The sequence below is a fragment of the Monodelphis domestica genome, chromosome 2 (genome assembly GCF_027887165.1).
Source record: "Monodelphis domestica isolate mMonDom1 chromosome 2, mMonDom1.pri, whole genome shotgun sequence".
NCBI lineage: Eukaryota > Metazoa > Chordata > Mammalia > Didelphimorphia > Didelphidae > Monodelphis > Monodelphis domestica.
Window position 1 is genome coordinate 512,484,197 of NC_077228.1, and position 15,008 is coordinate 512,499,204.

The 15,008-nt window shown below is 39.1% G+C and overlaps 1 protein-coding gene across 10 annotated transcripts in view; it reads left to right on the forward strand.

The window, feature by feature from the left end:
- Positions 1 to 15,008, forward strand: part of AKAP10 (A-kinase anchoring protein 10) — a 58,437-nt gene that overhangs the window by 19,002 nt on the left and 24,427 nt on the right. For all 10 annotated transcript variants that reach the window (XM_056819650.1, XM_056819649.1, XM_056819651.1 and 7 more), the window contains 5 exons: positions 778 to 1,329; positions 6,090 to 6,188; positions 9,132 to 9,216; positions 9,797 to 9,920; positions 11,254 to 11,390. In XM_056819650.1, coding sequence (XP_056675628.1) covers positions 778 to 1,329; positions 6,090 to 6,188; positions 9,132 to 9,216; positions 9,797 to 9,920; positions 11,254 to 11,390 — 997 coding nt within the window. The remainder of the gene's footprint in view (positions 1 to 777; positions 1,330 to 6,089; positions 6,189 to 9,131; positions 9,217 to 9,796; positions 9,921 to 11,253; positions 11,391 to 15,008) is intronic.

Genomic DNA, 15,008 nt, shown 5'->3' on the forward strand with positions numbered 1-15,008 from the left:
CCTAATTTGACCATTTCTCAAAGGTTACCTTGTAGAAAGGCCTTGTGAACCCTCATTTATTTCTATGTGGCTCCATCTAGCACTTCAAAGTTCACTACTTATTGTTCTGTTCATCTTCATTTGTTTGGAGACCAACTCATGGGGACTGGGAGAGTTCTTCAGTTACTCCCTTATACTCTACATACATTTCATTATAGTACAGGTACACCTAAATAGTGATGATGGCCACAAAGGAGAGAAGTGGGCTGAACATTTCAAAGTTAAAGTTACCTCTGATTCCTGAGTAAATGGAAAGGCCAATAAACCTTTGGTGTTTGAGAATTGACTGAATTGGAAATTTAGATAAAATCTCTTTATCTAATCTTGAGGTTTTTTCTCTTGATTATGTATTTTAAAATCTCAGTTTTGAGTGGAAGAGTAAGGCGGATTACTAGCTAACCAGGAACTACTTGTATAAAAAATATTTAATGCACTTATGGAACAGTTCTTTCCTCTCTGCTGACTAAAAAAATCACACCTGTTTTCTGTGATGCTCCCATCTTTTTTATTTTACAGAAAATTAATACATATATTACTTCTCTAGCTATTTTGAGTTGAGAGTAAATTTATTAGAGATAGCCAGTGCTTCTATTGTTAAAGGTACCTGGCCTCTATATCTGAAATACTGTCTGGGTTGTCCCCTCTTTGGTTACACCACACACACACACACACACACACACACCCCACACACACACACTCTCTCTCTTTCTAATCCCTTTACTGTTCTTTGTCTTTTAGGCAGATCTTGTTTGGACTATCAGACTCAAGAGACCAAATCAAGTCTTTCGAAGACTCTTGAACAAGTCCTGCAGGACAGTATTGCCCTTCCTTATTTTATTCAGTTTATGGAACTTCGGAGAATGGAACATTTGGTTAAATTTTGGTTAGAGGCTGAAAGTTTTCGTTCTACAACCTGGTCCCGCATAAGAGCACACAGTCTGAATACAGTTAAACAGAGCTCATTGGCAGAGCCGCTCTCTCCATCTAAAAGGCATGAAACTACAGTATCTTTTCCATCTGAGTTTCTTGACCAGAGGTTGGAGAGTTCTAGTACAGTCCAGCTCTTCATGACCAAGTCAAAAGGAACAGAAATGAATAACAGAACTAGCAATGCTCAGAATCACTCGCTGCCTTCCCAGGATAGAGATAATGTCCATTCTCTCCATCTTGACATGTCCAAGGAAGGGACTCAAGTTTCTATGGAACATCAAGACTCTTCCAGACTTACAATATCAAATAGAAATAGTCCTTCTTCCACACTAAAGGAATTATCAGGAAAACTAATGAGAAGTAAGTAGGTAATGTGGTGTTGGGTTTTTTTTTCCTTTCTTTTAAAATTTTTTACCCTAAACAAAACTCGGATAGGGGAAGAGGAGAACTGGAATGCTTGATTATCTTTCTCATCTTAAACCATACCTCATACTGGTTCCAATCTTTTTGAAGGGGATGAGGAGAAACAGAATTCAAAGAGCAACCAAAAAATGAAAGCCTGTAGTTAAAGCAATGTAATTTTTTTACTTAGATGATTAAAAAATAATAGCTGCATAAATTTATATATTTGACACATTTTATATACATGGTCTTATTTAACCTTCACAGCAACTTTCTGAGGTTGGCAATGCAAGTGATCATCATCCCTCTTTTGTGGAGGAGGAGACTAAGCCTCAAAGAAGCTGTGGTTTGACCAAGGTCACATGTCAAGTTATGTGCCAAGACTGAGACTTGAACCTGGGTCTTCTGCCTTCACATCCACTGTTCTTTCTACTACACCTCATCTGCCTCCTTTCTTTCCCCCAATTATCTTTTCCCCTTTCAGGATTAAGGATGGGAAGTCTTTGTGCTTTGTCTAGTGTTTTAATAGAATAAGGTACCAGCAGTTTAGGGTTTTATTGAGTAGTTAAAAGCAGTACCAGTTAGGATTTTAAATTAGGAAAAGGTATATGGTTGTCTGGTTGGAAAAGCATGGGAGAGAGAACTCATAGAGATAGGATTCCTTTTCAACAGCTTCCTTCAAGAAAGAATTGTTAACTCCTATTGCTTGAACAGCCAGCTTGAAGCAGGTGGAAATAGTGTAGCAAAGCAAGAATTGCCCAACGTTAATTTTCTTTTAGCTTACTTCATTGATAATTTTGGATATAACTAGGATACAGCATTTAGCTTCAGGAGAGAGTATTGTAGTTGGAAAAAATCAGGAGAGACCCAGACTTAAATTCCCCTCTGACACTCATGGGGCACCTTGGAAAAAGGTGTGGGACTTCTGAACTTCCATCTCTTCGTGTATGAGACAGCTCTCATGATACTATAGGACATAACTTGCTGGGTCTTTTGGAATGCTGTTTAGTAAGTGTTTTGTGAACTTGAAGACACTACACAGTTGTCAGCTATCACTGTCAATTTCATCTCTGAGTGGTGGGTTGCATGGAAGAATAGAAATGATGATATTTCTTCCACTAAAGAGGAGGGCATGCATTCTTCAGCAAGAAAGAAGAGGAGGTTGTTCTGTCCTTTCAGTCTTGCCCAACTCCTCAGAACCCTGATTGGGTGTTCTTGGCAAACATACTGGAGTGGTTAGCCTTTCCTTCTCCAGCTCATTTTACAGAAAAGGAAACTGAGGCAAACAGGACAAAATGACTTGCCCAGGGTCAAACATCTAGGAAGTATCTGAGGCTAGATTTTAACTCATCTCCCTGAGTTTCAGGTCTGTTGCTCTATGCACTGCTCCACCTAGCTGCTCCAAGACAGAGATAAGATATGTCCTCACCATACCTCCAACAAGAAAGGCATCAGCATATTAAGAGTACCAGCACATGTCATTGGGAGGGCAAGGGCAGTTCTAGACACTACAATAAAGTGAATATTACAGTAAACCAATTCATATGAACTTTTTGGTTTCCTAATGCATATAAAAATTATGTTTCTACTGTAGTCTATTAAGTGTAATAATATGATGTCTAATAAAAAATTAATCATGTATATGCCTTAATTTGAAAAATACTTTATTACTAAAAAATCTGAGCCTTCAGTGAGTTGTAATTTTTTTTGCTGGTGGAGCATTTTACTTCAATGTTAATGGCTGCTGACTGATCCAGGTGGTGGTTAATGAAGGTTAAGGTGGCTGGGGCAATTTCTTTAAATAAGACAACAATGAGGTATGCCACATACTTTCACTTGAACATTTAGGACCATTGTAGGATTATTACTTGGCTTAAATTCAATATTAAATTCAATATCAGGGAATAGGGAGACCTTAGAAGAGAGAGACGGACTGCTGGTTGGTAGAGCTCTTGGAATACACACATTAATTTCATAGACTTATATGAGCATGGTTTGTGTGGTGTCCCAAAACAATCACAGTAGTAACATCAAGATCTCTGATCACAGATAACCAGAACAGATATAATAATAATGAAAAAAAATTGAAATATTTTGAGAATTGCCAAAATGTGGCACAGACATAAGACATATACTATTGAAAAAAATGGTGCCCAATAGACTTCTTAACACAGGTTTGGCTCAAACCTTCAATTTGTAACACTCAAAATCTACGAAGTACAATAAAATGGAGTATGCCTGTAGTAAGAAATAACTGGAATAAATAATAATAATAATAGCTCACATTTATATAGCATTTTCTAGCCAACTTCCCTCACAACCACCCTGTGCATTAGTGTAATTATTATTTTACAGCTAAGAAAACTGAGACCCAAGTGATTTGCTCAGTATTATGTAGCTAGTAAGTCTTATAGCCAGCAGTTAAATCCACTTTTTTGACTAGTATATAGCCTCTGCCTGCCATTCTTCTCAGAGAAGCAAACCCAGTTTCTTCTGACCATGTTTTTCCTGAAACAAAATCCAGTCTTTTAGCTACATGTCTCCTGCTACAAACCTTTTTTTAAAAAACATCTTATATATGCTAATAACTGAAGTTTGTTTATTGGGGCTAGGCTTGTGTTTAAGGATCTTTGCATCAACTATCGGTGCTAAAAAGGAATATTTAAATGATATAAAATAAAGATGTTGCTAACTTCAAATAATGAAAGTGTAAGTTATGATATGATAGGGATATAGAAAACTCCCAGTTGAGGAAATTACTTCCACCATTATAGGTCAGAACTTTCTCTTCAACTTAGAGATTCCCTGTTCCACAGAGTTGCCTGGGACAATGATGTGAAACTCCTGTAGGCTGAATATTGACCTAGAAAACCAATAAACATGATCTGTGTTTCTTGTTTTTTAAAAAATATTTTCCAGTCATTTTAATCTGGGTTTGTTCAGTGAGCTTGCAACCTGAAGGCAGTAAATTTGACACCTCTGGCCTAGGGTACTGACTAAAAGGTAAAATGACTTGCCCAGGGTCACATAGCTAGTGGGTATGTCTAAGAGGTGGGATTCCAGTTCTTATTTTGAGGCCAACTATATCCAGTAAGCTGCACTGCTTCTATATAACATGATTCCATTATGTTTCTGCTTTGATATTCCAATTGGAATTCAAGATTCTTTAGTGCTTCTCTGAAACCATCTAAAATATATCTATAATGAAATGTCATCCTTGTTACATGAGACAGCTCAATTTCATAACATTTTGAGGAGTTTTTAATAAGGTGCACATTCTGAAATATATGAAGTATGAAGCCTGGAAAAGAAAGATTTCAGGTTAACATACTGCTTTTTGTGTTCATTTTAATGGAATAATTTTATATTTGAACTAAACCAAATGAAAAATCATCTGAGCAATTCTACAGGATCACACTTTTTTTTTTTGCGTTGGGATTTGTTTTTGAAGCGGAAGGAAGAGGATCTGAAAGTTAAAATGCAAGAGCTCAACCCACTTGATGCTTACAGTGAACTTCTCTTTTCACCAGCTTCCCCAAAAGGCAGTGTTTTAGTTAAAAGTTTTTTTAAAAGTATAAACAATTTCTTCCATATTTCTTCTTTTAGGAATCTGACCAAAGTATCTTTTGACTTGAATCTCTCATTTGTAATATGGTAGTATGTCCCTTTACTAAATTCTTAAATCATCAGATAAAGATTCCTGTGCCACTGAAAAGTGCTACTTAAAAACTATAACCCAGCTCTTCTCAGCCTTTGGCAGCCTCTGTCCCTGAAGACTGCTGTTAACCTCAAGTATCATAATGACTAGCCACACTGGTTCCTATTATTACTTCAGATAGATTTTTCTTTATTGTCAGCATTTAGTTGGTGAAGAATAAGCATAAAAGTGTTTCCTTTGAATTCCTGTGTCCAAGGCTACTTAAAATGACATTTGCCACAAGTTCCCTTTTGTGTCTTTGCAAAGTTATTGGGCAGACCATTTATACTCTTCCCACAGAGCTTTATCACAGAAGTGTTCCTGTGAATGAGAATGGACTTCTCTGCTTTTGTTCCTGGGGGTGAGTTTTTAGTTGCTTTGAGCTCTGGCTGCAGTTTTTGCCAGCACTTGTGGTGGACAAGGATGATTTCCAGAGCTGATTTAGCAGGTGAACCCAAAAGTCAATAGATGTTCTCAAGTGATAGGATACAGACCTTGCTTTCTTCTCCCCCTCAGCAAAGCTTTCTGAACTTTTTTTTTTTTGGTACTTGCTTTTGATATAGCAAGTGCTTAGGTATTGATGAGCCTTAGTACTCTGTGTGTCACATTGGGCTAGGCGCTAAAAAGGAGGACATTTGACAACTGGCATGAGATATGTTGCAAATAGAGTAGACGAGGCTTACATGTAAAAGATGACCTGTTCATCACCTAGAATCTGGAAGGAGCAATGGCATCATGAAAAGGATTATGCAGAAGGTTAGGAGTAATTAAAATCTAGCTAGTGCTTATCCAGAAAGCTTCCTTTTTTTTTTTTAATCTGCCCTTGAATTGATAAAAGTATCAGTTCCCAAGCAGAAGAGCCATAAGGACTGGGCAAGAGGGGTTAACAGTGACTTGCCCGTGGACATACATTTGAACCCTGGACTTCCAGTCTCTAGGACTGGTTCTTTCTTCACTGAGCCATCTAGCTTCCCTAGCTTTTTTGATTTCTAAAGCTGTCCTCCTATTTTTTTTTCCTCAGGCATAGAACGGGATGCAGTGAGTACTTTTACCAAATATATATCTCCAGATGCTGCGAAACCAATACCTATAACAGAGGGAATGAGAAATGACATAGTAGGTAAGCCCTTTTCATTGTTCCAAATCTACATAATACTGATTGTTACTCTCCAAATCCAAAGGAATCATTTATGAATTTAGGAAATGTCATCTCCCTTGGTCTGTTCAGAATGCTCTTATGTGTTAGTTTACCTCATTTGACAAAATATTTGTTGCATGTATCAGAGCCAGTTTTCTTAAACTGCATCAGAAAGATTCTCCCTCCTTGTGTTCTGAGCTGTGATGATCCCAAGTATTGTTACTTTGAGAAGTAAATCTCTAAAGGTTGTGTAGGAGGCATTGTGGTATAATGGGAAAAGCTTTGAACTTATAATCTGGATCCATGTGTTCTCCCTGTAGCTCACAGGGTCGGAGTCATAGTCTTCTCCCAAGCCTTCCCTCAGATTTGGTGGTGTTCTGAGATGTCCACACCACAGTCACTAGGAAAATGGCTCTCTTGGTGAAGCTGTGGATGGGCAGTCTTTAACTCTAGGGGAAGAGTTATGCTCTGAAGAGTTATTCCCAAGTCATTTAGAACCATGAAGGCATTTTTCCATATAAATAATATTACCAGTGAAATACAGGTTTCCAGATTACCCCCACCAAAGCCTTCCTGCTCTAGCATGTGCCCAATTACTAAGAGGAACTCTCTCAAATCCCTTGAACCTTCTGGTCCCTGGGTGGGGCTTGGGAATAGGTGCTAACTGGACATTGCCAGGGCTGGGTATTTCCCATGAGAGCAGGGGAAAGCTTCAGCAATTTGAGGGGAGCAAGGTACTTCCCAGAGTGATCCCACAGTGTGGTGAATCAAGTCAGAATTCTTCCTTGCTACATAGTTCAGACAGAAGGGTGCTAACATCATAAAGAGGCTTTAAAAATGAAGAACTAAGGGACTCTTATCATGTCCATTCATTCCAAGACCACCTCTCCCACATCTCCAAGACTAAACAAATAAGACTTTCCCCCTTTCCTTTTTCACACATATCTCTTCGAGACTCTCCTTCATCTTCATTTTGACCAGATTTTCTCCACACAAAATGTGCAGAAGAATGCCAGGACCATTGAAAAGTATACCCTAAGTGTTCATCTTGGGTGCTACAAAGCACCTGAATAAAACATTGACCTGATAAGTACTATATAATTAGAAATATGCTAATAAAAATCTTTATATTAAACTTATAAGGTGCTTCCATCCACTCCAGCATTGTCTCTCTGTGCTTAGATACTACATTAGGTTTCATGTTTCCTTTGTTGAACAGCTCTCTTTTTTAAAACCTTTAATTTTGGTTATTTTAAACTTTCTTTCTCAAAGAATTTGCTATCTGGAGTTTTTGCTCTCTTTGTTCAAGTCACTTTTGTGCCTAAGTATTTAGAATATTCAGGCCAGCTGCTAAAATAGGAAAAGTTTATGTTTGCTTCAAAAGATGGAAGCCTGAGCCTTTTGTAATTGATGCCTCTTAAAACTAAGTAAAGACAAAAACTGCTGGGAAAATTGGAAGACAGTGTGGGAGAGATTAGGTTTGGATCAACATCTCACACCCTACAGCCAGATAAACTCAGAATGGGTGAGTGACTTGAACATAAAGAAGGAAACTATAAGTAAATTAGGTGAACACAGAATAGTATACTTGTCAGATCTTTGGGAAGGGAAAGATTTTAAAACCAAGCAAGACTTAGAAAAAGTCGCAAAATGTAAAATCAATAATTTTGATTACATCAAATTAAAAAGTTTTTGTACAAACAAAATCAATGTAACCAAAATCAGAAGGGAAATAACAAACTGGGAAACAATCTTCATAACAAAAACCTCTGACAAAGGTTTAATTACTCAAATTTACAAAGAACTAAATCAATTGTACAAAAAATCAAGCCATTCTCCAATTGATAAATGGGCAAGGGACATGAACAGGCAGTTCTCAGTCAAAGAAATCAAAACAACTGAGGTGTCACCTCACACCTCGCAGAATGACTAATATGACAGCAAAGGAAAGTAATGAATGCTGATGGGGACGTGGCAAAGTCGGTACATTAATGCATTGCTGGTGGGGTTGTGAATTGATCCAACCATTCTGGAGGGCAATTTGGAACTATGCCCAAAGGGCGATAAAAGACTGTCTGCCCTTTGATCCAGCCATAGCACTGCTGGGTTTGTACCCCAAAGAGATAATAAGGAAAAAGACTTGTACAAGAATATTCATAGCTGCGCTCTTGGTGGTGGCCAAAATTTGGAAAATGAGGGGATGCCCTTCGATTGGGAAATGGCTGAACAAATTGTGGTATATGTTGGTGATGTAATACTATTGTGCAAAAAGGAATAATAAAGTGGAGACTGGAACGACCTCCAGGAAGTGATGCAGAGTGAGAGGAGCAGAACCAGGAAAACATTGTACACAGAGACTAATACACTGTGGTACAATCGAATGTAATGGACTCCTCCATTAGTGTCAATGCAGTGATCCTGAACAACCTGGAGGAATCTATGAGAAAGAACACTATTCACATTCAGAGGAAAAACTGGGAGTGAGAACACAAAAGAAAAACAACAGCTTAATGGCATGGGTCGAAGGGGATATGGCTGGGGATGTAGATTCTAAATGAACATCCTAGTGCAAATACCAACAACATGGAAATGGGTTCTGATCAAGGACACATGCAATACCCAGTGGAATTGCACGTCAGCTATAGGAGGGGAAGGGTGAGGTTAAGGAGGAATAGAAAATGATATTTGTAACCAAGGAATAATGTTTGAAATTGATCAAATAAAGACCAGTGTTGGCTTATATTGAGAGAGTGTGTATTGGGAAAGGGGTCTATAAATGAAGCCATCTCATTTATCCCTCAGTTTCATGATTTAATTTGAGATGACTAAATGTAATCATTCAATTACTAAAAACTCATTAAATGCCTCCTGAGTGCTTCATGGTAGCTTCCCCAAAGTTCCAACTATTTACTATTTCTTTTACAGCAAAGATTTGTGGAGAGGATGGACAGGTGGATCCCAATTGCTTTATTATGGCCCAGTCCATAGTATTTAACGCAATGGAACAAGAGTAAGTTGACTTTGAGGTTTTCCACTTTTTGGATATTTAGGGCTTTGAAAGTTTTACATTATGAATTGTTGCTCAGTGCTGTGTTGGGCAATAGACAATGCTACAGCAAAGGTCCTAAAAGGAAAACAATTTTATATAATACATAGCTCAAGAATGACTCTTGGTTTTGATTCCTTCCAAAGAGAAACACACATGTTTATTAAATAGCAATTTTTATGTTCATTTTAAAATTTACAGATAGTTTGCTTGATTTTTTTGTCCCGAGTTTAGAATATAATTTTCACTTCTAAAGGCACAAGTGATTGTGTGACAAAAATAATCACTGGCTTCTTCATTAAATAATAAAAGACTTAAGAATGGATTCCCTGGCGCCCCTTTGTTGTGTGACCTGTGCTCATTTAATCTGCTATTTAGTGTGAACACACACAATTTTAAGGAAATTTGTCTTCAGAGTTAAAGTTCTTAGACAAACACAGCCTGTACCTGCAACAACCAGTGATGGGGAGAGTGTGGGCTGTTCCTGATTAAACTGTACTTAGTTGTGGTTTCTTCAGATTTTCCTCATTTTGTCTGTGTACAGGCACTTTAGTGAGTTTTTGCGAAGTCACCATTTCTGTAAATACCAGATTGAAGTGCTGACCAGTGGAACTGTTTACCTGGCTGATATTCTCTTCTGTGAATCAGCCCTGTTTTATTTCTCAGAGGTAAAGTCTGCCTTTCCTTCCACCCTATAATAGTATTTGAGCCCCTAAATCTCTAAATATTAAATCAAATATTAATATAAAGGGTAGAATCATTTAAATGAAAATATTTTCTCTTCCAGATAAATATTCTGCTTAAGGGTACGAATAGTTAAGTGGTTAAATGAGGGAGAAAACCAAAATTAAATGTAAAATAGCATAATTAAAATAGCGATTGTAGCACTGACTATTGGGAGATGCTTTGAACCAAATTTTCAACTTTATATAGAACCCTTATGCTATTTTTTTTTAACCCATACCTTCTTCTTGGAACCAATACTGTGTATTAGCAATGGGGGTTAAGTGACTTGCCCCGGGTCACAAAGATGGGAAGTGTCTGAGGCCATATTTGAACCTGAGACTTTCCATTCTCTAGGCCTGAGCTACCCAACTGCCCCCTCATAGAACCCCTATTGTATAGAAATTTGTTTGGAGGCAGAGTCCCAACTCTGTTTAGGAGTTGGGCAACCCCTGGGCATGGCTGAGGCTCCTTTCCCATCAGTAAAATGAGGAAACCCCTTGGTCTGGTTGTGGTGGGGCTCCTGGTTTTAGAGATGCCTTGTAAACATGCTTTTATCCTAGCTCCGTCTCATAAAACAATAGAGGAGGAGAATTGTTAGGAAATACCTTTCATGCTGCCATTCTTTTCATTTTAGCATATTGCACCATTGTAGTTGCTCTGGGAAGCATTGGCTAGAAGCAGTGAGTATGTGAGCCTTGTTGAGGCATATTTGCTGTACGAGCTCTCAGCTGGCTTCAGCAAAGGACATATTTCAGTCATCCACGTCTAACAAATGTTGCAAACCAAGATAGTGCATTTTTCAAAGCAGCAGCTTTAAAAGCCCAAACTCTGGTTCTGCCTTTGCTTCATTGGCAGAGTGGCAGTCTGTGGCACTGGGCTACTTGGCTGTTTTCTTTATTATTTCACCTGCTGCAAGTTGAAACCATGAATGTTTATTCAGACTGCCATAATAATGAAAATGATGATCGTGTGTAAAGGGTTCTTCCTATTAATGTATTTTCTAACGAAAATTTGGAATGTTTAATTTTGTTCATGGAACTAAAGTAGAACCAGCAGATTTACTCCCACTCCTGGTGTGATGAGCGTAGATCCTTGGTAAATGGGAATATGGTCATTTTCGATCTGAGATGCTGTCTGGCTATAACTGCACTGATTGTATCCTGCTTGTTGACTGCAAATTCGGGTGATATAGTGAATGTCTTTAGGGGGTGGACTAGTAATGGAAAGAGAGGCCTTTTCCCCCCTAATTTTCTTTATTGTGTTTTTCTTTTGTAGTACATGGAAAAGGAAGATGCAGTGAATATCTTACAGTTTTGGTTGGCAGCTGATAACTTCCAGTCCCAGCTGGCTGCCAAAAAAGGCCAATATGATGGTCAGGAAGCACAGAATGATGCCATGATCTTATATGACAAGTGAGTTGGGTTGTTTCACAATTCAGCACTGACTTTATGGAGAGAGAAAAAAGTTCATTCAGAAAAGTTGACTTCTAGCGAATCCTGTTTTTCCACTGGTGTCTGTTCAAAATTTGAAGATTTGTTCCCATAGAAAAAGTCCTGGGGAGTTGAAAGCTTTTAGTAAGAGAGTATTCAGATTGTGCACGAATACTAACAGCAAAATCATGTAGTTTTCTGAGACTTTTTTCCAGCTTGGTAATAAATTGTATGGCTCTAGCACCACCTTGTGGCAACACTCTTTAGAGTACTAGTATGTGATTGAATGGGGCCTTTTGGAAATCTGGAGACCTCAGACAGAAATGCTGCAAATAGTCACTGAATTGATAAATTAGATTATGATTGACGGATTAATTAGGTCAAGATTCATTTGTTCTAGCAGTCTTCAGGCATATAATTTCTCTGAATTATCTGCAGGACTAGGAAGCAGATTTTCCCCCCTTTCATTGCTGCCTCACTAAACTAGACAGTAGCTTTCACAGCACTGGAGACTTTGGGCTCCTGCTGAATCCAAGCATTTTCCTTCCGTGGCAAACATGCAGTAAGATTCCCTATTTTCCCATTGGTGTCACTTTTTAAAAGGTCAGTCAGCAAACAAGTAGTTTGTGCTTCCTATGTGTCAGATACTACTAAACTCTGAGAATACAAGAAAAGGAAAGGCATTTTCCCTGCTCTTCAGATGTTCACATTCTTATGGGGAGATAACATGCCCATAAAAGTTGCTTATTAAAAATGGAAATGGTCTCAGAAGGAAAGTACTACTTCAAGGGAGAACCAAGAAAGGCCTCTTGCTAAAGGGGAGATATGAATTGAGATTTAAAAGAAGCCAGGGAGACGAGGAGCCAGAGAATTCCAGGTATGGGGGATAGCCAGTGAAAAGGCAAGGAGTTGAGAGATCAGGTGCCTTGGGTGAGGTACCACATGGAGGTCAGCCTCCTTGGCTCATAGAGTATATGGAGGGAAAGTCACTTACATGGAGTCAGGAAGGGCCCAGGTTTCAGAACACTTTAAAAGCCAAACAAAAGGGTCAGTGAGGTGGCTCAGTGAATAGAGAACCAAGTGGAGATGGGAAAGCCTGGGTTCAAATCTGGCCTCAGACAGTTCCTATATGACCCTGAGCAAGTTACCCAGCCCCAGTTGTCTAGCCCAATCCTCTTTTGCCTTAGAACTGATACTTAGTGTCAATTATAAGGCAGAAGGTAGGGTTTAAATTTAAGGGGGGGGGTTAAACAAAGGATTTTTTATATTTAAGTTTTAGGGAGCCATTGGAGTTTATTAAATAGTGAGGTGATATGATTAGATCAACACTTTAGGGAAAATCACTTCAGCAGCTTAGTGGAATATGGATTGTAGTAGAGAGAGAGACTTGAGGCTGATGGGAGCACCAGCAGGGTATTGCAGTAGTCTAGGCATGAGGTGATGAGGATCTGCACTTCGGTGATTGCTGTGTCATGGGAGAGAAGGGAATGTAGATAAGAGATACCACAAAGGTAGAAAGGATAAAACTTGACAACAGATTGGTGAGTTTGAATGAGAATCTGAGAATGAAACTCATTGTGAGCCTGAATGACTTGGAAACAGGTGGTAACTTTGGTAATAATAAGCGTTGGGAGGAGGTAGGGTTGAGTTCAGGATGTCTGTGGGACATCCAGTTTGATGTGGCTAAGAAGCAATTGATGATGCAGGCAGCACTGGCATTCAGGAGAGAGGTCAGGGCTGCATCTATACATCTGGGAACAATTTTATAGATATGACGATAGCACCAAACAAGACAGTTCAGAGAGAAAAGAGGCCCCCAATGTGGAGTCTTGGGGAGTAGGCCTGTAAAGGAGATTAGTAGAGCCAGCAGAGAACAATGTTACCAGAATGTGGAAAGGAGAAGAGGGTTATTGTCAGAGGTCAAGACGGATGAGAACTGAGACAAGGCCAGTAGATTGGGTGCCTTTGTAGAAAGTAGTGTCCTTTGAATTATGAGGTTGAAAACCAAACTGCAAAGAATTAATGAGAAGGCAGCCAAGTGGAGGCACCTATTGTAGACAGCTTTCTCAAGGAGGTTAGCCACAAGAAAAAGGAGAGATAGGGACAAATAGAGATGAATGTTTAATTGATCAAGGGTGTAGGTAAGAGTTTGCATTAGTAAGGAGAGTAGCTACCTCTTCCTGTTGGTCAATAAGCCTTTGTAATGCACTTACTATGTACCAGCCACAGTGGGAAGTGCTGGAGATACATAGTAAGGTAAAAACCTGATCCACATGAGACATGAATGTGAAGGAAGAGATAGTGGGAGAAGGGATCTGAGTGAAGTCTTAAGTAGAGCGAACGAGGAGGGGAGATTACCAATAAGGCTTCTGGAGGGATAGAGGGTTAGGTTCAGCTGCTATAGTAAGTGGAGTTACTCAATTAGGGAGGCATAAAAGGATAGCCTTGCTGCAGGGAGGGTCCAGGTGAGATTATATAACATTGGTAGTGAACCCAGCACCATTATGGGATTTTCTCAAGCTCTGTTCAGCAGCAGGTGAATAGGAGCAAAGGTAAAAGATAGCAGGAGTAAAAAGTGTTGGGATTTGTCAAGGCATGATTGGCTACTAAGACAAGGGCAAGAGCTCCTCTTGTAAAGCTCACCCAGTACCCCAAGAGATCCATGATACAGAAGTGTCCCCAGTTTTGAGAAGATGGGCTTGGAAAAATCTGAGGGGCAGAGGAATCCAAGTGAGGATGAGGAACAAAGGAGTCTTCAGGCAGTGGGCAAAATGGAACAAACAAAGCTTATGATTAGGTAAAGAAATCTGGAAATTCATGAATAGCAAAATGGAACATTTGTGGGTGATGGCAGGTTCTAAGGTATAGTCATCTCCTTGGAAATCAAATCAGGTGAGGAACTAGAAGTCACTGTACTGAGAGCAGAAGTCAGTGGAGAGAACCTGTGAGGCAAGCACTGAACTCAATTTAAGGAAGAAGAAGCAAAAAACAACTAATAGAATCTTGTTTGGTAATAAGATTTGGATTGAAATGAACTCAGATAAGGGGAAAGAAGTTCCTGAGTGATGGTAGTAGAAAGAGAGACTAGCAGGGACAATAGGAAGCTTAGACTATTCTATCTTGAGGTATTGTAAAAGTAGTCTGTCTGGAAAGATGTGGCAGGGAGTCTCAGAAAATAGAGGGAGTGAGAAAAGAAAAGTTTTAAGATGAAATCAGAGTGGGGCAGTTAGGGAGCAGTAGATAGAGCATCAGGCTTTGAATTGGGAGATGTAGGATTCAAGTTTGGCCTCAGACATTTCCTAGCTATGTGACCCTGGGAAAGTCATTTAACCCTAATTGTCTAGCCCTTCCTGTTCTTCTGCCTTGGAACCAATACACAGTATTGGTTCTAAGACAAAAGGTAAAGGTAAAAAAAAAAGGTGAAAGCAAAGTTTGTTAATTTTGGAGAAGGCATTCTGGCATGGGGGAAGGAGGGTAGATTTGAGGGGAATATAAATAAAGGAATGGATAATGGCAAATTGAGTTTGTACTGTGGCAGCCAGGGGTTCAGAATCATTGGGATTGGGAGAGGATGAGGGCCAGAGGGAGTAAATAGAAGCA